Genomic DNA, 22,354 nt, shown 5'->3' with positions numbered 1-22,354 from the left:
GGCAGGGACCGCTGACCTAGTGAACTGTGCGCCCCTTACCCCTATTAGCAGTGCAGAGAGCGCATCCCCAAAGAGGTTGTGGGGCATTGTCTCCAAGTAATTCTCCATGCGGCCCATTGAGGTGGACTCCGGATCTCTAATTATTCTGAGGTTATTACTATGGAATCACGCTTCCAAATCCTCATTTTTTTTTGGATGACTTCCAGTACTTTCTCCATTTGCAGCAGCTTCTTGCTCGTTGCAGAACTATCATATTCAACAGTCCCCGTGCGCCGTTCAAGCTAGCCGATACTTCAAAATTTGCAAACATACGTGACAAGAATTTTCAATTCTATTAAGGACAAGGAGGCGAGGATTATGCTATCTCATTTCTTTACTGAAAATTACAGCAGCCAATAAGAACACAGTAAAGAAATAACACACTACATTTCCCATGAGTACCTAGTGACCATAGAGTGTAGGCAGTATAAAAGGTACCATAGAGGATAACACTTCCTCTTTCTTTGTGGAGAACAGTTCAACCGTAAAGTAAAGTTCCAAGAATCCAAACGATAGATGAAAGGAAAAACACGAAGCACAGGCCATCTGGATGCAGGACGAAGAAACAGAAGTAGAAGACCGTCTGCAGAGTAGCAACTCCTGGCACGTGGAATACGAGAGCAACAGCTCATTTAGGATCCGAACCAAGCCAGAGCGTCCATGGAAACACCAGGAGACCAACGTGCGACGAAGACCGGAACCACAATCCAGAGGGAGTAGGTAGGAAGACCAGGCATCCAGTCGAAAAACATCACTTGGATTCAGACTCTGAAAAGATAAATAGAGCCGTAATACACATTCCGACTAGATGTGAGCATAATAAAAGGGGGGGTAAAAAAGAATCTACAGCAATCATAGAAACAACATGCTCGTAATTGCAATAAATGCATACAATACTGGGTGGGATAATCCTCGCCTCCTTGTCCTTAATAGAATTGAAAATTCTTGTCACGTATGTTTGCAAATTTTGAATTCTATGTCAGGACAGGAGGCTCCGATTATGCTTGTTCAAAGCTGAACCACCACAACAGAAACAACATGAACAATAGGTTTAAAATAAAACGTTCTAAAAACAGAAGCAGAAGACCAATCAGCGGCCTTCATAATATCAAACAAAGTGACACCCAAGGTGAAGGCTGCAGAAGCCATCGCCCCTCGAGCAGAGTGTGCTCCAAACACAGAAACATCAAGGCCGGCCTCTGCCATGAGCCAACATACCCAACAAGCCAAAGGAGACGGGGTAACAGGGCGAAAAGGCTTTTGCAAAGCAAGTAACAACTGTCCCTGCATATCTGGACGTAAAGAAGCTTTACTTACCTCGTAATATTTGAGGCATTGAACCACACAAAGGTTGGGATGGGCAGGAAAAAACGGAAATAATGACAGTAGTATTCGTCTTTGTACGTGAGACACTCTCTTGCATGAGACCAGACACCACAACATAGTCAATTTGGCCGACAGTTGTTGGCGGGTCAGCAAAAAATTGGAAGGCCAAGCTTCCAGAAAAAACGTAAAACAACCAACACGTCCCATAAAGAGACGTATTTGGGACCTGAGGAAGTTGCCAGGCGGAAACCCTTGAGCAGTGTAGTAATCAAAGGATGTTCCCCCGCCTGCTCACCATCTACCTGGAGATGGCCCGCGGAAATGGCTGAACGAAAGTGTTCACCGTGCGAGAAGCCAAATCGGCGGAAGCAGGAGAGGCCAAAAAAGTTTACCATCTCAGAGACATCTGCAGAAGCGGGAACGTCCCGATGAACACATCAATCACACCAACGTTTACAGGAACCCCTGTAGCGTTTGTGTGTACCGGGAGACCATGCGTCATTAATGAACTTGGAAGCATCCGCCGAAAGGCCTGGGACCGACCAACGTCCCCCGAAATCCGCCACGCTAGGAGACGGAGAGACCCTGACTGAACCAGGGGATGCGGGTCGCGAAGAGGATCTAGCAGGAGACTCCACTTGTGAGGAAGAAGAAAAGGCACAGCACAACACATTTCCAGGAGAACCGGAAACCATGCATGAGCTCGCCACAGAAGAGCAATCAAGATCAGGTCTGACTGATAACGTGTGACGCAGGCCAGCACCCTGGGTATCATTAGGAATGGGGGAAAGGCATAGCATAGAGTGACTGGGCACTGCTGGAGAAAAACATCAGTGGCCAGGACCTCCGGATCCGGTCTCCAACTGAAGAACCGAGGGAACTGAGAGTTGAGGCATGAGGCAAACAGGTACAGGGGACACTGGCCCCAGGTCCGGAGAAGAGCGCGGAATACACGGGAATGGAGCCCCCAATTGCTGAAGTCCCCAGATGCGAGGAGTGCCAATCCGCAATCTGATTGTTGCGTCCGGGGAGATACTCTGCAATAATCGTGATCTTCTGTTGCAGACAAAAGAGCCAAACTCCTTGGCAAACTCCGCCAGTAATCACGAGCGAGTGCCGCCCAACTTGTCGACGTAGCGGACCGCTGACACGTCGTCCATGTAGAGTAGTAAACAGCAAGTCGCTTGTAGGGAAGAGAAGCAACGGACCGCAAAGGATCCTGCCAGGAGCTCCAGGCAGTGGATATGCAGGGAGCGTTCCTGGGGGGGAACACCGACCCCCCGTCGAGATGGAGCCGCACCGGGCACCCCAACCCCATTGACTGGCATCCAACGCGATCACGAGTTTCGGCGAGGAACCGAACAGGGCCCATCCAGTCCAGGCCGCCACGTGGTCTAGCCACCACAGCATCCCCCACCTTGCCTCCCCAGAGAGAGGGATCCTGTCGGAATATCGGAGACCTGCTGGAAGATGACGTATCGTCAAGCGGGGCAATGCTCTGTAGTGCAAAGGGGCCGGAAAGATCGTCGTAATGGAAGAGGCCAACAGACCGACAACACGTGTCAAGGACCTCAACTAAACAGTCGGTGTGGAAATAACTGAAGGCAACTCCCACCTGAGGCACCGTATTTGTTGATTGGGTAACAGAAGGTGACACATAAGTGAATCGAGTAGGAAGCCCAAGAATCTAACATTTGGGACGGGGTCAAGACCGATACCTGGATGTGCACAAGGTACCCCAGGGATTGCAAGAGGTCCATGGACCAATGTAAATGAGGCAACAACTGGATTGGTGACTCCGCTAAAAGCAGAACGTCGTCCAGATATATGAACAGACGAACACCCCGGGAACGCAACAACTCCACAACTGGCCTCAAGAACTTCGTGAAGCACCATGGTGCTGACGATAGGCCGAAAGGGAGAACCTTGTACTCGTACCACGTCCCCTGCCAATGGAATTGAAGAAAAAACGCCAGTGTGGAGGAAAAAACGGGACAGACAAGTATTGCAGAATGTCTGGCCCCGAAGGGAAAAGGAAAGAGAGGGAGGACGAACCTGTCGCGGGGATTGATAGAACTCTATTACATAACCCCGGACTGTCTCCAGCACCCAAGCATCGTTGGAGAACAATTGTCAAATGCCACGGAAAAAACTGATCCTGCCCCCCAGAACTACACTGCATGCAGGAATGAGGCACACCCGAAGTATTGGAGTCCTTGTATCCTCCATAGTTGCTACCGGACCGAGCCATTGATAGTGTACCCTTCCTTTTTTGGAGGGATAGAAATTTGAGCGTTGCGAATATCCAGAGTCTTGAGGGCCTACTTTGTGGGGCTGAATACAAATGTGGCAAGATCCTTTAGAAAAGGCGAGCCGAAAAGAAGACCCTGTGCGTCCGGCCCTGATTCAGATGCGCAGAGCTCTGTCAGTTAGGGATCCAACTTAAGGAAATGCCCCTGGGCAACGAAACCAAAGGTCCAGAATCTTAGCTAAGGGACCCAGCAGATCCAGCACATTGTCCCGGCACGACCGGCAAGACTTGTCCAGACCCTTCTTGGGGTCTTCGGCATATTTGCGTAGACAGGGCAGCATAGCGGGGTCTAACTCAGGGTGTCAGCAAGATGATCAGCCAGAGCAGGTCAAGGACAATCTGACCGTAGTCGAGCACGAACGGCATGCTCAAAAGGCTGACGAATGTGGAAGTGCACGAACTCAGCGACTGCAGGAAATGGGCGCCAGGACTATACCTGAAGTATCAAAAGTAAGGACTGGGGGATGTGGGGCAGCAACAAAATGCTCCGTACGCAATATGCCTTTGGAGGAGGAACATTATGGTCAGAAGAAGAGGTAGAAGTAGTGTCGTGTGGAGCAGCAGACGACGCACTCGCAGAAGGCTCAGTTATGGCAGAAGACAGTGTCTTCGTCAAACTCTATAAGTCCATAGAATGCAGATTATGAGGAAAGACGTAGGTCTTACGAGAAACAGGCACACTGGGTGAGGCGACGCTGCAGCGGCGTAATGGCTTTCACTATAGCCCTATTGACGGAGTGCATGACTCCCTGATCTAAAGCCACCACGAGATCCTGCTCCAAAGAGTCAGAGGTGACCTCCTCAGAATAATAGTCAACAGCCATACAATAATCAGTCATTGTGCACATCGAGTGCCAATATGTAGGAGCCCATCTGATGACTTTATCTGCAATGCCAAAGGCAAAATTCAAGGGGGAGTGTAAAAACCCCACAGCAAGCCGAAATACGCAGGAAAAACTGCTGAAAACAATTATAGCGTGGAGGGAGGGCTTGCTGCCAACATAAAACATATACACTCTAGGCAAAGCCTATGCACTAGTTTACTGCCTTAAGCAATTTCACATGCCAAAAGCGTCCGAAGGGGTTAACTGGGGCTTTGTGGGCGTAGACGCTGCAAGAAACGTCCTTCTCTGAGCTCCGGTGAAGGATTCCGCGCAGGGAGCCGGAAACTCACTCTGCGCATACGCAGGAGCAAGAAAAAATGCCCGCAGTTGTGTTCTAAGAACTCGCGCTGCAGCGCGCAAGTCCCCTGACCCCTCTCCCACTCCACAATACCGGTATCGTCAAGGCGCTGCGCGCCCGAGATACGGGAGGCTGACACGCGCTCCCGAACGCGCCGAAACTGCAGCCGGTAGACGCGCTACGAACGGCGCTGAAGCGCGAGCAAGGAAACAATGAGGCACGAAGTGCGGCGCTGAAGCGCGCGTAAAGGCAAACAAATGTAATGTTAACAAATGGAACAATGAGGCACGAAGTGCGGCGCTGAAGCGCGTGGAAAGGCAAACAAATGTAATGTTAACAAACGTAACAATGAGGCACGAAGTGCGGCGCTGAAGCGCGTGGAAAGGGAAAGCAATAAAGCAATATGAACAATGTCAATTGAAAGATAAAAGTAAATAGCACTTAACTGGCTGCGGAGCAGCAAAGAAAGAGGAAGTGTTATCCTCTATGGTACCTTTTATACTGCCTACACTCTATGGTCACTAGGTACTCATGGGAAATGTAGTGTGTTATTTCTTTACTGTGTTCTTATTGGCTGCTGTAATTTTCAGTAAAGAAATGAGATAGCATAATCGGAGCCTCCTGTCCTGACATAGAAATGCATTGTGTCCAGCAACTTTTTCTTTGAGGTGGTCAAACCGATCAGTGAGTAAGTCAGTTTTATTATTGATAGCAGTCAGACTGTGCTTTAAGTCCAGGATCATTGCCTGGATGTCTGGCTCCGGATATGATCCCTTGCCGCTCCCTGAGTAGGAGAGGCGGTCTTCCGATGGTAGATCTGCAGCACACATTTGTTTACGCTGGTTAAAAGACAGCTTGGTCTGCATGGTGTCAGACTTCCTCATCCTAAACCTGAGGGGTGCTCCCCTGCCACCCACAGCCAAGCAGACACCAGTTAGTCACGGGCCCCAATGTACATTTTGAGATGTGGTCCCATCTCACCTCAGACAATCCTCTCCTGGGGGCACCAGCAGACCAATGGGCCAGAGTGCGGTAGTCAGCAAAGTTGAAAATCCAGGTCACCAGATCGTGCCACAATGCCCACTGTGAGGCAGAGAGCATCATGGCAATAGCCAAAAGCTCGCCTCGCCTCACCCCAACTGCTCCCATCGAGGGGCGCGAACAGGCCGGGACCAGCTAACACCTCCAGATGCCAGCCAGCGATTTGATTTGATTTGATTAATGGATTTATAGAGCGCGCGAATGCCCAAGGGCGTCTTGGCGCGATGGAGTGGTCAACCGAGACAAAGCAGCAGTCAAAAGCTGGCAGAGCACCCAAAAAGGGCCAAGAGCTCAGGCACTCGAAGACACACCGCCAGGGAGGGGCCTCCAGCCATGACACCACAGTGCTCCAATGGCCCCCACTACAGCCCAATTTCAGAAGGTACCCTCCGCCATCTGGCCTCCTCCGGCACACCCAGGCCCCCACCAGTAGCCTCGGTCAGGAGTGCGGCCATTGCAGGTGATACCTGGGTCTAAAGCAGAGAGCTTAGCATAAGTGAGATGTTCGCTCCGGACAACACGTCAGGTCCACACAAGCTGTTCATAGCACAGAAGGCCCTCACAATCCATGGACTCAGGCCGGCCTCCTCAGCCAACTCGCCGAAGCCTCATCAGGCCCATGACACAACTGCCTGCTCCGTCCGGCAGCTGCCTTCCCTGCGCTCAGCAAGCAGTATGGCAAGCGCTCCCAGACCAGGGCCCGCCCCCACCTGGCAGCGCCCAGGGGTCTCCTAGTCTCTGATGCATGGCACCAGGGGACCCTCCGTGGCCGCTCCAGGGCTGCGCAGGCAGTTCACCAGGCCCTGCCTCACCTGATGCGAGCGTCGCCACTTCACGGGGTGCTCTTAGCCTGCCACCACAGGCCTGTGATGCTTCTCTCCTTCTCCCACCTCACTTCACAGGCGGTCCTGGTGTCTCATTTATGAAAGTGACGCATCGCTGCGTGAAAACAGCGATGTGTCACTTTTCACTGCGCCCTCCTTGCACCACCAATGATGCGTCATATTTATAATATGACGCATCATGTCGCAAGGAGTTACAGATACGTCAGTATTTCTGACGTATCTAAGATGGCCCAAAATTGACGCATTGCTGTAGTGTGTCACAAAAGTGACGCAACTCCAGCAATGTGTCCTTTCACATGGGGCAAGTCCCATGTGAAAGGCCTGCGTCAGTCTTACGCCTGCTGTGAGGCAGGCGTAAGATATTGACACATTTGCGTCCTAGAAGTGACGCAGTGAAATCTCATAGATTTCACTGCGTCACTTCTACGACCCTTTCTTGCGTCAATACGCCCCCCTTGCATACATTATACCTGGCGCAGGTATTATGTGGCGCAAGGGTTTACAAAGTGACGCATCTACCTAGATGCGTCACTTTGTAAATATGGCGCAACAAGGCGCATTTTTTACGCCACTGGTGCGTCACAAAAAGTGACGCACCAGTGGTGTAAAAGTGACGCATAGCCTCATCAATGAGGCCCCTGGCACCTTCGCAACGCCTGCAGCAGCCTGTTGGGCCCACGCGCAATCAACACACCAGTAGTCAGAAAACTGTTACACGGCATCCAACGGCACCCGGGCACCTCCTAAACTCAAAATAAAGTGGCCTATCGTAGGCGCATAATCAGCTGCCCACGGGTCCCAATCGGCGAGAGAGGGTGTCGCCAAGCATACCGGATAATTGCTGGATTGATCCTCTTGCCGGAAGAGCCTCACAACCTGTCAGCTAACTTACAGCCTGGCTAGCGAGTGTCTCCCAGGCATTGGAAGGGTTGATTTCACATTTCTCTTCTCTACTGTGATCTTTGGAATGTTTGCTATATTACCTGCTTTTCTGATTAACTTCTGTGTGTTATTTAAACTGTCTCTGCTATTGATTACAATACCACTGAAATGTACAATCATTATGTTAAATATCTTCTCCCTTCTAGGTTGCTACTTTCTTAGCTTCAAACTCATTCATAATGGGTCCAACACCAAGAGTAAGTGGGCAAACACATGCCACTGAGGAGACCTTCACTCAACACCAGGAACAATCCTTTAGTGAGGACACCACTCCTGCAAGTCTGGATGGAGAGGAGCTGGCAGGCCCATTTGGTCTGCCTGGGCCACACCTAAACCTCCCACCCCAGCTGTTACCACATCTCATCCATGGATACCTCCACTTCCTGTGTCCAAAGCAACAACATTCCAATCTTGGGCTTCCAGTCCTGGCTACGAGTCAGCTGACACCACCACCACCTCAGGATCAGTCAGGAACCAGTGGAAAGGGGCACACTGGGTCAAGGTTACAGAGTAGTGGGGGAATGGGTAGTGAGATGGATTTAGTGGGACAACAAAGTGAGGCCACCATCAACCACGTCTTGGGATCCTCCATCAGTCCAAAGACATGAAGACCAGGTAATCACAGAGCTACAGGACTTGAAGCAGTTGCAAAGAGAGCACAATGTACACATAGAGAATCTCAACTCCAACTTGGGCTCCCTGACTGGGGTGCTGCGTGACATTCACACACACATACGGACATGCCAGAAGAAGAAACACCAGGACCAACCCTAGTCTATGCAACAGTGACCCTCCCACCCCCAGTAGCGAATGTCCACCCAGACGACCAACAGGAGAGGATGACAAGACCTCTACCACAAGACACAAATTAGGTTCAGTGTCTACAAGAGACACCAAACCTAGGGCCAGATGTAGGTGCCAATTACCGGTCGGTAACGGCCGAATTCGGCCGTTACCGACCGGTAATTGGTTTTTGAGATGTAGGTGGAAAAACCAGGCCTTTTCGGTAATTTTACAGAATCGGTAAATATACCGGTCGGTAAAATTACTGAAAATGCATTTTCGGTATGTAGGTGCCAAGTTGCACATTGACACAGGGCTTTGAAAATCGGTATTTTACCATGCAATACAATTGCATGGTAAAATACCGATGCAGGTGTACATGCACATCTGTGCATGTACACCTGTGCCATGTGGCACACATACATGCCCTAGGGCATGTATGTGTGCCACATGGCACACAAGCCTACAACAGGGGTGCCAGAGGGTGTCAAAGTGACACCCCCTGCACCCTTGCTAAAAATCAGTATTTACCGATTCTGTAATTACAGAATCGGTATTGCCCATTGATTCCTATGGGCTTCACAGCCCATAGGAATCAATAGGAAATACCGATTCGGTATTTCCAGATTCGGTAAATACCGAATCTTAACGATTCGGTATTTCCACATCTGGAAATACCTACATCTCCCCCCTTCATATTTACCACTTCTTAAATACCGAATCGGTAAAATTCGGTATTTAAGAAGTGGTAAATATGAAGTACCTACATCTGGCCCCTAATTTCCTCCAGTGTGGGTGTCAGAAATGGGGGTCTCCTTTTGGCAGAGGTATGTATCTTTGTCCAAATAGGAACTCTTGCTTCTAGTCAGCGTAAGGTGGATACACACTTTAGATACCCCCTGCTCACCCCCTGGTAGCTTGGCACGAGCAGACACGCATATCCCAAAAGCAATGTGTACTCAAAACACACAGTAATACAGTGATGACACCACAAATGGACACAACACTAGTTTAGAAAAATAAAGTATCTTTATATAAACTCAACAAGACCAAAACGACAAAAATCCAACATACAGGTAATAAAATATGACTTTAGAACAGTTATTGCAAAAATAAAGCTTGAAAACAAATAGCTCCACCTGGGGCTATTGTGACGTCGTGACAGCAATAAATGTAAAGCACAGCGCCAACCGTGAGGATCAAGGCATCGAGCAGGGAGTCATATGAACCCCCAAGCAAACAGTACCTTGGAAACAAAGTCTATGATGATGCATGGCCTCGTGGAGGTAAGGCATTGGTGCTGAGGTCGAGGCTAGCTCCCTGGCTGCCATGGGGGGCAAAGCGCCATGTCCACAAGGAGGCGACGTGTCATGTCTAGGACAAAGGAAGATGGTTGCGTTGTTGGTGAGGCATTGGTTCCAGTGACGATGCAAAGTTGGTGAGTTTGTGGAGTCACCCTCGGCTGTTATCGGTGCCGCGATAATAGGATGCTGGCGATGACAGAGTTGGTGCGATCGTTTGCGTCGGGAATTGCCGATAACTGCAGGTGTGTAGGGGCGTCAGAGTTGCGGTGCAGACCAGGCGGTGGTCGTTCACTTCACAAGCGGTGCCCCAGGCCTCGGTACAGGTCTCAACATCACAGCGAAGTCACTGATTGCATCAGAGACAGATTTTACTACTTCTCTTCTTTTCTTCCAGCTCCCAACAGCAGGAACAACCTCCAGAGGCCCAAAACTGGAATAGGCAATGCCTGGCAGGTCAGAATTCTCAGCAATAGAGTTTAGGGAAGCTGGGGTTGAGGTCTTTGTGTACCTGAGTCTTCAGAACAGGAGGCCAGCACACTCAGGCCCTTGGAGACTCTTCTTCAAGCAGGTTCACAGCAAAGTTCCAGTCTTTGTCCCTTCCTTGGCAGAAACAGCCACTGCAGGCTAACCTCACACAGCACACACCAAAGGGATAGTACTCCTCCTCACAGATCTTCAGCTCTTCTCCTTGGCAAAGGTTTCTCTTGAGTCCAAATGTGATCTAAAGCTCTGGGGTTTAAGGTCTACTACATATACCACATATTGTCTTTTTTCTCTTGATGCAAGGGTCCTAAGCCCAGTCCAAACCAGTTTTGTCCTCAATGGTACAGTAGGGGATGGAGACAGCATTGTGCAAGGGAGACAGGCCTTATTCAGGTATAAGAAAATCTCCTCCCACTACTCTAAATGCAGCCAGGCCTCATTCAGTTCAGCTCTGAGTCATCCAGGAAAAGCCAAGCACACCTCAACTCCCCTCCCCGTGGCTGTTTATGGTGAATGTATATCCCCAGCCCCTGTCACAACAAAACCAGACAGTCAATCCACAAACAGGCAGAGCCACACAGAATGGTTAAACAAGAAAATGCCTGCTTTCTAAAACTTTGAAATGTAGGTGGGTCTGCACACCGTCTTTAATCAAACTAATGTGATGTGTGAACACAGTTTTATACTTTGTTTGCGTGCAGTGTTGAATGAGAGGGTACCTATCTCCTGGGTAAAATACTTAAATGTGAGTCCTGGGAAACCCGGGACTAAACTTTGCACAGCTTAATGGCACTAAGGCCTAAATTACATAAACAAACTTTTCACAAATAGTAAACTAAAGTTTTTTACTTCAGTAATTTCACCAGAATCAAAATATAGTGAATAATACAAATAATTCAAATACATTTCAGAAGACTAATCTAATGAGTTTCACAGTATAAGAGAGTTAAACACGTATATATTCTTTGTGAGTTAACATCCCAAAAAAACATTCATCAACAACCGAATGCATTTCGGGTTCAATCTGAACCCTTCATCGGGGGTATACATATTCCAAGAAACCTAATATTAATTCAATTCGAAGTCTTCGGAGTCAGTCAGGTTGCGAATCTACAAAAAGAAGTTGGATTCACCTCAGTTATACACAGTAATGATAAATTGCAATGTAGATAATATTCAGCAATAGTCATACAGCTGTGGGTATTTACATTCTCAAAAACGACACCAAACAGAGGGAAATTAGCAATAGAAAAGTTTGTGGAAAGGAGGTCAAAAGCATAATCCACACGAACCAAGTATTTAAAATTCAAATTGATCACTGGGTCAACAGAAAAGAACGAAATAGAAAGTACCAGAGAAAATAATGACATGAAACTATGTCAATGATACACCCCACTCATGTGTCATCTACAGTGTATGATACTGTCCTACACCACACATGTATACCTCATATAGTCCAACAAGGACCAGATGAAACTGTCCCGTGTTTTCAAGAGATTGTTGCTACAAATAAGATTAGAAATAATAAATAAATGAATGAAGGAATGAAATATGCTGCTAAAAATATACTGTAACCTAAGACTTAGACAACACCTTCAAAGATCGGTGAAACATACCCCTATTCACAGCAAGCTGTCAAAAAGGATTTCCAAACTGTAGCCAGACGTCATTCCACAGTGGACCTCGTGGGTCACTAAAGTGAAAAATACGTAACCATAGTGAAATCTACATAATACAACGAGCCAAGTTCTTGAATTTTAATAATTACTGGAATTACTTATGGCGGTTGTTTTTCGCTTGCTCGAAACACATCAGGAGTAGCGGAGACCCGTTCATGGACGGCGTTTTGTTTTAGAAGGTACTAGCTATTCACTCTCTAGTGGTTACGGGGCATATTATCAAGGGGGTTTATCTCCGCTTTTTTGGCTTTAAAAGCCAAGAAAGCGGAGATAAAATTATCTCCCTATTACCTAGCTGTCGCTAACACCAGTTAGCGACAGCTAGTAGGAGATAGCGACCATCTTGGGCCCCATTTTGCATGTCAGTGATATTTATCACTAATGATATGCAAAGTGGGCGTGCCAAGATGTTAGCGACTGGAAACAGTCGCTAACATCGCTATCTCCTATTACCAACTTTTGGAGATATTCGCGCTAAGCGCGAATATCTCCAAAAGCTAACACCTGCCCTGAGCAGTTCTTAGCCATGTTATCCAATGGGAGGTGGATAACATGGCTAAGAGCATTAGCTCGGTAATGCATGAATATCGCTGACTTTCCAGCGATATTCATGCATTGCGGCCGTTTTTTATCGCATTTGCGATAAACCTTGGTAATACCAAGGTTTATCTGCGATAAAAATCGCCGCAGCCTAGCGGTAAAATGTTGTCTCTAACCAAGCAATAGCGATAATTATCGCTATTGCTTGGTAATATGCCCCTACGTTTCATCTAACAGGCTTGGATTCAGATATTTTCACTGAGCACTTTTCATGTTGGTTTTAGATCTTCGTTGGCGAGCACAGAGGGGGCGAGTATTGTTAGCACCGAGGTAAGATGGAGACATAGTCCCATTATTAAAATTCAAGAACTTGGCTCGTTGGCTTTCAAATTAAAAGAATGGTATCGTATCTATCATCACAATTAATTAATTTATTTCCTTCCATCATAAATTTACAATGTCGAAAAGCAAACGATCATGTAATCATAAATGAATTGCAAGTTGGTAATATTTCTTCTGAGTTCTCAATCATGACAACAAAATGCAAATACCAATAACTCATCAACTAGTAATTTATCACATTTGGCAAAGATTTGTATGTGAACATTATCACTAACATAACAATCCATACATTACACAAATACTAAGTGCCATTTTCACATTGCAAGTTCCATACCTTGCCACCATGGAAGAATGCTATATAATAAACTGACCCGAAATAAAGTTGATGATCATGATATAACAAAATCAATTGGATTTGATAGGTAAATTATTATTGATTGATGACATTAGCTGGAGCGATATCATCTTCCTCACTTTAGGAATCCCATATCAATAACACCAATAGACAAAATCATGTCAGTTCTACATTTTATACACAGGTGATCTTTCCAATACACTATCCCAGGTTCATGTTTAAGTGATGTGCTACAAGATCTTTGGGGCATATTACCGAGGAGTGCATTGGAAAACGCACAACGCACATTCCCGTACCGCCGGCTATCTCCGGATTTCATCGCCTTTTAGCGCGCAATTATCAATGCGCATCAGGCAGGCGAATAGAAATCCGGCGATAGTCGGCGATATGGCACATTAGCGTATGAAAACAAATGTTGTTTTCATGCGCTAATGTGGGCCTTGATAATATGGGGGGGTGGATTCAGCTTTATGATCCACACCCCCATGTTAAAAAAGCCTAACGCCTGGTCATAACAGGCGTTGGGAGACCTGCGATAAATGAGTTTATCGTAGGTCTTTTCCTTCCATCGCCTTCCTTGGTAATAGGGTGTTCCCACCTCCAACCACATTTATCATGTGGTTGGACGTGGAACGCCCACTTTGCATGTCATTAGCGATGTTTATCGCCGACATGCAAAGTGGGCTTGTGGCAGGCTTTAAAATGCCCTTGTGAATAGGGCTCTGGCAGTATCGCCGCTTTCTCGGCACAATTCGCAGAGAAAGCGGCGGTACTTGCCCTTGGTAATATGCCCCTTTGTTTTATAATGATGAGACACATCAACAGCTTCATACACTTAACACTAAATGCGGATATAGCCAATGTGAAGGCAGATTAGTATGATTTGGCTCCAGAGCAATTGAAGGCACATATATTGCCTTAGTACCAATAAACTGACTCCCGATTCAGAAGAGATGCCAGATCAAGATGCTGACCCACACTTATGATTCGCTGCGCCACAAATGACCAGCCTACATCAGCAAATGCCTTACCTTCCATCAACTAACCAGACACCTTCAATCCTCACCCCTTTCCCTCATAGACAGCCCACAGATCCGCCGAACCAACTGCGTAGGATGTCTCTTTTTGCACCTGGCAGCCAAGACATGGCACAACTTTCCCCTGCACCTCAGGACCGACCTGTCGCTGCAGCAATTCCGGAAAGAACTAAAGACCTGGATGTTGGAAAGATCAAACCACCACACAGCAAATGACATCTCCAGCACCTCGAGACCATCACGGGTGATTTGCCATGCTCTATAAATGTTAGATTGATTAATTGAAACTGCAGGCCCTTTACTCCCAGTGGCCATTATTCTCTGTGCCATAAGTATTTATGCAATATAGGGCCCCTTTCTACACAAGAGAATTTTAAAGTGCAGAAAAATGTTCCATGACATGAAGTGTTTGGTAGAATATTTTTCTGCACTTTTAAATTCCCCCAATTCAAAAGAACATACAAATGTATGTTTGTGTCATCCATGTAATGGTGTTACATATGGTAAAAGGTGTGTCCTGTGCTATAAGTTCATGCCGCACATACTCTGTCATACATACAATTATATCCCATTCATACGTACACATGTTCATACATCCCCAAAAAGCACGCTCTCACTGACACACATGGCAGCCATTTCATAGTGCCCTAAGTCATAGTATGTAGTTCAAACCATAGTATCTGGCACTTTGGACTTAAGGCATCAAATCAATGAAGCTGACTACAAGGGTATCTGTAATAATGCACAAGCTGTTTAGCCTTCAGTAGTTCACAATGTTTTGCACTGATCAGAAAATGTAGGAGCACCATCGGCAACACAATGTCATTGGCCTGGATTAGTGAGTTTAGGACATTACTGAGGATGAGGGTTAGTCAACAGGTCACTATAAAAGTGTGTATTAATATATTTGTTTTGGTCAGCATGTGAAAATACACATGTTGTATGGTAATTTATGAGTTATTCTTGTGATAGATGTAGTAAAAGTGTGTTACATCAATACAGACAAATAAAAAGTCACAAACCCATTCTTTTTTTCTTTCATTTCTTGTATCCATACAGGTTCCTTCAGAAGTGGGATATCCGGATGGCCATCACCAGAAGAGTGCGGACCCTGAGGACTGTAAGCGACGCAGCCTCCATTTCAGGGAGAGGTGGGAGGACCTATGATGCTGGACCAGAAAATCAGTCAAAGTCCAGCTCGGGCAATCCTCCCAAAAGTGGGAAGAGCAGGCACCCCACCATGACTTCCCCTAATGGCCCACAGTCTTGTGGTGGCCTATCCACAGCTTGATGGGCAGTTGAGAGCCCAACAGCAGCATCAAGCAGGTAAATTCTTATTTGAGTTTCACATGTTTCATGACACATTTTTTGTTACAGCCAGGATTTTTCCCCATCAACATTAATGGCGATCCATGTCCCACGCACAAGAAGAGTTCTTGAAGGTGTTGGTTTTGCACAATGTGTATGATGATGTGCTCTTTCTATTAATTTGTTGGAAAGGTCCTAAAATAATTCCTGTTCACTACCAAAGGACTGTCCTGAGCAGACACATGGCTGCCTAAACTACAAATTTACATCAAGGGCCAGATGCATCAATAAAATGTTTTGCGACTCCCTAATTGCAAATCTTTGCAATTCGTAATTAGGGAATCCCATAACGGCATGCCTGAAAGTGTGCAGTACACTTTCTGCGATTCCTAAGGGGTCGCAAATAACCTACCTCATGAATATTAATGAGGTAGGTCGCAATTTGCGACCCCCTAGGAATCCCAGAAATCACAGGGATGGTGGTCTGCTGAGATCAGCAGACCACCATGTCTGTGATTGTTTTTAAATAAAGCAATCATTTTTTTTGTAAAACAGCCAATTTTCCATGAAGGGAGACCAGGGGCCAGATGTAGGTGAGGGACATTTACCGACTCATAAATACCGAATTTTACAGATTCGGTATTTATGAATCGGTAAATATGAAGGTGGGAGATGTAGGTATTTTTTAAAATAGAAATACCGAATCTGTAACATTCGGTATTTACCGATTCGGTAAATACCGAATTGGTATTTCCCATTGATTCCTATGGGCTGTGAAGCCCATAGGAATCAATGGGAAATACCGATTCGGTATTTACCGAATCGGTAAATACCGAATGTTGCAAGGGTGCAGGGGGTGTCACTTTGACACCCTCTAGCACCCGAAGTAAAGGCATGTGTGACATGTGGCACACATACATGCCCTTAGGGCATGTCTGTGTGTCACATTGCACAGTGTGCATGCACAGATGTGCATGCACACCTGGATTCGTATTTTATGTCACAGGCGCCCTAAGAGTCGGTATTTTACCACACAATCCTATTGTGTGGTAAAATACCGACTCTTAAGGGCCTGTGAAACTCTCAGGAGTGTCACCTACATTTGGATTTACCGAATCGGTAAAATTACCGATTCGGTATTTTACAGATTCGGTAAATTTACAGAATCGGTAAATTTACAGATTCTGTAAAATAATGGCCCCTACATGCCAATTCCTAAATACCGGTCGGTAACGGCCGACCGGTATTTGGGCTCCTACATCTGGCCCCAGATGCTTTACAAATAGAGAAATGAAAAGTTTTCTTTTCATTTTTTAAGAGCAGGCAGTGGTCCGTAGGACCCCTGTCTGATCAAAAATGCTTTTACAAACATTCACAAAGGGGAAGGGGTCCCTTGGGGACCCCTTCCTATTTGTGAATGTCTTACTTCCTTCTTGAAGTAGTTGAAGTAGGTGGTATGACGGAACCTCGAGCACTGGACTGCTGCCAATGCGTGGCTTTATTTGAAGGTAGGATCAAAACGGTGTCATGCCTTTACAGGGCGATACGTCATGACATCCAGAAGCCCATAGAGCAGTTGCGACTGCAGTGGCAAGGGGACCTGGGAACCCCAATCCCTGAGGTGGATTGGAAGACCATAGTAGAGAGGACCCCGAAAGTTTCGCGGAATGCGTGTTTCAAATTAACCAACCACTATTTCCTACATAGGGCAATCTTACCCCGGTGCGAGTCAAAAGATATTTCCAAGTGTAGACAGCAGCTTGCCCCAGATGCAGGGAAAGAGAAGCGCATTTACTACATATGTTCTGGGACTGACCCACTCTGATTGCTTTCTGGGAAGAGGTGCTACATATAGTGGAAACTATCACAGACAAGGAAATCCCTCATACCCCAAGCCACTGCTTATTGGGAAGGTTCCCACATACAACTAAAACCAAAGTGACAGGGAAATTCCAGTATCTTGCATATGTTCTGGCCAAATGGAAAATCGCCAGGAATTGGAATTCGGGGGGGGCGTTGAGAGTCGGGACATGGAGAAGAGAATTAGGAAAACGGGCGAGCTCTGAAGAGAGAATACTTTTGAAGGAAGCCAGACGGGGCATAGGCAACCAAGACAGGACAAGGGCATGGGGAAGACTAGTCAACGAATTATTATCAATCAACCTAGATGCGGCAACAGCAGTTCCCTCATGTCCCCAGTTGCTTGAACACGATTGGGATGAAATAGGCCAGATTGCATAAGTGCCGCTCCCAACCCTGACCCTACCCTCTTGCACCCCATGATTATAACCTATCTGCGATGCCAAGCAGTGATCACTACAGCATATCTACACACTACTCAAGCTGACATGCAGAAGCTGAAACGACTCACAGGGGTGGGGGGAAAGGGAGTTGAAATGTTAACAATGTTGATCATAATGGGGATGACACTATTATGTCAACACTTTTCTCTATGATACGTATTGAGAATTTTATGCTTCTAATGTAACTGTGAAAAACCTGGTTAAAAAAAAATGAGGGACAGTTGTACCAAACAGGCCACTAGTCTTTGTTGTGTCAGGTGTGATGCTCCTTCTCTGTTGTGGATAAAGTAATGGTAGACCAATTGCAAGTGATATAGCATACTGACTTATGATACAGTGGATATTCCAAACATCACATTGGTAAATTGGGATTTTACACAAACAAGAGTGAGCACGTGAGCCCAAATCACTAGTCACATCAGAATTAATGGCTACAATTTGGAGCCTACACATATCCCAATTGTGTTTTGCATCAGATATACTGTTTCATATATGTTAAAAGCAACAGATTAACATGTCTTACTCCTTCCCAAATGTGTATGTGTGCCAGTGTTTTAAAACAAAATACTTGTGATAGGCATACACGTTTTGTAGAAACACAGGAATGTTTACAAAGTGGTGACAGAGTAACACATACACCAAACCATTTTTCAATGTCCTTTGTTATGTTCAGATTTGAACTCAATGATGCAGAAAAATTGGATACTTGAAGGGATTTTGGCAGATTGAATGTTTCATCGCATATATGTTAAAGTATCCCATTTTGAAGACTCAAAATAGGGCCTAACTCGTGACTCACTTGGAAAATGGTGAAATGCATCATTGTGTGATCTGTTTCATACTGTGGACTGCATTTGACTCTTTGATGTGGGTATCATATGTGAACGAGTGTATGTCATATTTACTGTGATGTGGTACCACTTTTTGCCTAAGGTGAAAGCCAGCATATCTTGTTCAACAATTTCACAATTGGAAGTTGGAGAGGCTGCAGCCAGCACACACGCAGACAGTGGTCCATGTGTGGCAAGAGGCCTCCAGATTTCTTGGCTGGCAGGTTAAATTAATAGAGAAAACCTCATTATGAGATAGTGATTTGTTAGCGGAGGTTGGAAACCTGTAGGGATTTCGTAAATGGGGACGCCTAGGTATTGACTACCTCGGAGATGTTTGGAGAGGCGTGCAATGATTTCTTTTGACGACCTGAGAGTAGAATACTAAATGGCAGATGCAGAAAGATTCTCATATTTGCAGTTAGGCCATGCTATGCGCAGTTACGTGCTAGAAGGGAAGCAATTGGCAGAATACACACCCCTGGAGGATCGGCTATTGCTAGACCCTATGATAACCTAAACCACGTCACTCACATACAAAAAGCACATGAACAACTCCCTAGGGGGCATATTATCAAGGGGCTTTATCTCCGCTTTTTTGGCTTTAAAAGCCAAGAAAGCGGAGATAAAATTATCTCCCTATTACCAAGCTGTCGCTAACACCAGTTAGCGACAGCTAATAGGAGATAGTGACCATCTTGGGCCCCGCTTTGCATGTCAGTGATATTTATCACTAATGACATGCAAAGTGGGCGTGCCAAGATGTTAGCGACTGAAAACAGTCGCTAACATCGCTATCTCCTATTACCAACTTTTGGAGATATTGGCGCTAAGCGCGAATATCTCCAAAAGCTAACACTTGCCCAGGAGCAGTTCTTAGCCATGTTATCCAATGGGAGGTGGATAACATGGCTAAGAGCATTTGCTCGATAATGCATGAATATCGCTGACTTTTCAGCGATATTCATGCATTGCGGCCGTTTTTTATCGCATTTGCGATAAACCTTGCTAATAGCAAGGTTTATCTGCGATAAAAATCGCCGATTTGCGGCGATAATTTTTGTCTCTAAACTAGTTAGAGACAAAAATTATCTCTATTGGTTGGTAATATGCCCCTAGATCCCCTAGGGACCCTGAGGGAAGCATCGGAAAGTGATCTGGGTCTGCTGGAGCAGGATGACTGGGTGGAAGTGCTTCAGAGCCCTCGAGAAGTCACAATTCAGGTTCGCTTTTGCCTTGTACAGCTACAAATCGTCCACAGATCCTACTCCTCTAGAACACTTCTATAAAGGCTGCGTCTATTCTGTTTGGACCAATGTGCCAGGGGGTGTGGAGCGATGGGGCAGTTCTTTCACATTTTATGGGCCTGCTCTATTATTCAGCACTACTGGCGGGAGGTGGTGCAGTTTATGACTGAGGTCACGTGCCTCAAGGTCCCGATGGTGGCAAGGTAGCATATCCTGTGGGTAACGGAAGAGGTGGTATGGCCCAAATACCACAAGATATGGCTAATGGTGGCTGGCATGGAACATAGCCAAGTCCTGGGGTGCAGACCGCCGGCAGAGAGTGTAGGATTAGAAGATTGACCTAGATTGGTGAAGCAATGGAGTAAAGGTAGAGCACGAGAGCCAAGGTTGCCCACACAATAGGAGAAGGTCAGTGGGAAGCATACAGGGGCTACTGAACATACACGCTGGTGAACTGCAATGGTATTGATGTAGTGATTTTTTCAGTAATGTACAGTGGTATAAGTTATGTGGAAATTTGCCTTGTTCCTTTTGTTGGAGGCTATTTAATATTGTAAATAAAGAATAGTTCTATGTCCCTGCATCGACGAAATATATATAAATCACAGTCCAATATACTGAGCATATGTTGAATAAAAAGACTTAAAAATAAATCAAATTAAAACTATTTCACAATGGTGAGACAATCTTAAAATAATTTGATATATTTGGAGTCAAATGTAAATAAGTAGTTGCTCAGTACTAAACTGGATTAGAAATGTATCAAGCCCTATATATTTACTTATGTTATTGGAGTCATTTGTCAATCCACAATAATAATATGTCTACATTTCTTCATCAGCATACATAAATACCTAGAGTGTGATACATTAATAAGATACTTCAGAACTGAAACCATACAATATGTTGTACATTTGTACTATACTTGAGTTTCTTGGGGTAAGTGTTACCATTGTGAAATAAATCCAAACAAAGGTGACAGTCTTTCAGTCTCTGGTACAAGATTGCAGTATTTGGTGACAAGCATTGATTTATATTTTACTTTCAGTGTATGTCATTATTACAGCTTTTTTTACCTTAAACACAAGGCCATATTTACAATGAAAGTGACTCAGTGCATACCGCAAGCCATTTGGCTGTGCCGCACTGAGTACTTTCAAAGCACAGGGATCCAACATATATACAACAATATGTTACAACCCTGTGCTTTCCCCTGCGCTGGCGCACAATAGGCTGCCATGCACCGGCGCAGGCACTCTTGTACCTGCATCGTGGGGAGATGGTTTTTGTGGAGGAAGGGACACCTTCCTGCACAAAAACAATCAATTGAGGTGATTTCCTCTTTCCATGCATGCTGTAGAATGCAGCTCGAATTGAAAGAGAAAATAAATGTGGAGAAACGTAAACATTTCTCCTCGTTGCGCCTCGCTATGCCACCCCTGTGGTGGTGTCGCATTCTGACGCATTTCCGGGTTTACAATTTCTCGTAAATCTGAAAATGCATCAGAGTCCATGAGTGTTGCGTGGGAACACCCAAAGCATCACCCATGTCACGCTCCTTACACGCAAAGTGTTGCGTGAGAAGGGGCGATATTTCCAAGCACATGTAGACATGCAAGGTGGCTTTACGTGTCCCGGTAAATATAGGGCAGCAGGTTGCGCTGACAGTAAATATGCCCAACAGTGCCCAAAGGTATTTTTGGTGTCTATCCTTATTGGTAACATAAGTTCACAATTCTGAAGAACAAAGGCCTACTATTCAGAGGTGTTCAACAGTTCCTTTGGAGAAATTAATATGTATAAGAGACAAGCTCATATATGAAGTAGGAGTTATCAAGGGGAATTACCAACTGTGAGTAAATAGTTTTAGAAGATGTTACCTACATGCATGAGATGATGATGTAAAGAACCAAATGTTTATGAGCCTTGTAGCAGGTGCAATATAGAAACTAGGAAATTGTTTTGTGCTCAAAGGTATTGATCAGTGCTATTCACACAGCTACAGTAAAACTATAGTATGTGTCATTTCAGCATCATCCGGAGCAGGCGAAGGAGACGTTGGCCATGTAGTTGGGGAAATAGCTGATCACTGTGTCTCAGCTGAGAGACCACCGACACCGAGGAACACAGTGTCACGGAGAGTGATGAGACTGGCATGGGGTCCAACAGCTCGAATTCTTCTTTGGAGGCCTCCCAAAGCAATTAGTCCCTACTGGTGGCAGACCCTAAAGCTTCTGTTACACCTGCATCCTTGTCCATCACCCAGTTATCCATCTCCACCTTCCCTCTTACTCCCCCCCTCAGTTGGCCAACCCCGCTAGCTAAAAGGGCTGCTATCTTCTTTGCTGCAGGCACCTCACCCTCTGGCACTGGCCCCCCCGGCTGTGCTGAGTGAGGAGGCTATTTATGTCCTCCAATGCATTGCTGTAGGCCAGGCTGCACTCCTGAATGCCATCC

The 22,354-nt window shown here is 46.0% G+C and overlaps 1 protein-coding gene across 1 annotated transcript in view; it reads left to right on the top strand.

The window, feature by feature from the left end:
* The window catches only part of RAD51C (RAD51 paralog C), a 581,015-nt gene extending 558,939 nt beyond the window's left edge, over positions 1 to 22,076 (top strand). Inside the window, exon 9 of the mRNA XM_078679855.1 lies at positions 21,929 to 22,076. Coding sequence (XP_078535981.1) covers positions 21,929 to 21,967 — 39 coding nt within the window. The 3' untranslated portion in view covers positions 21,968 to 22,076. The remainder of the gene's footprint in view (positions 1 to 21,928) is intronic.
* Positions 22,077 to 22,354: the final 278 nt, after the last annotated feature.

Source organism: Lissotriton helveticus, chromosome 3_1 (assembly GCF_964261635.1).
Source record: "Lissotriton helveticus chromosome 3_1, aLisHel1.1, whole genome shotgun sequence".
Classification (NCBI taxonomy): Eukaryota; Metazoa; Chordata; class Amphibia; order Caudata; family Salamandridae; genus Lissotriton; species Lissotriton helveticus.
This window is presented reverse-complemented; position numbering and strand designations above follow the sequence as displayed.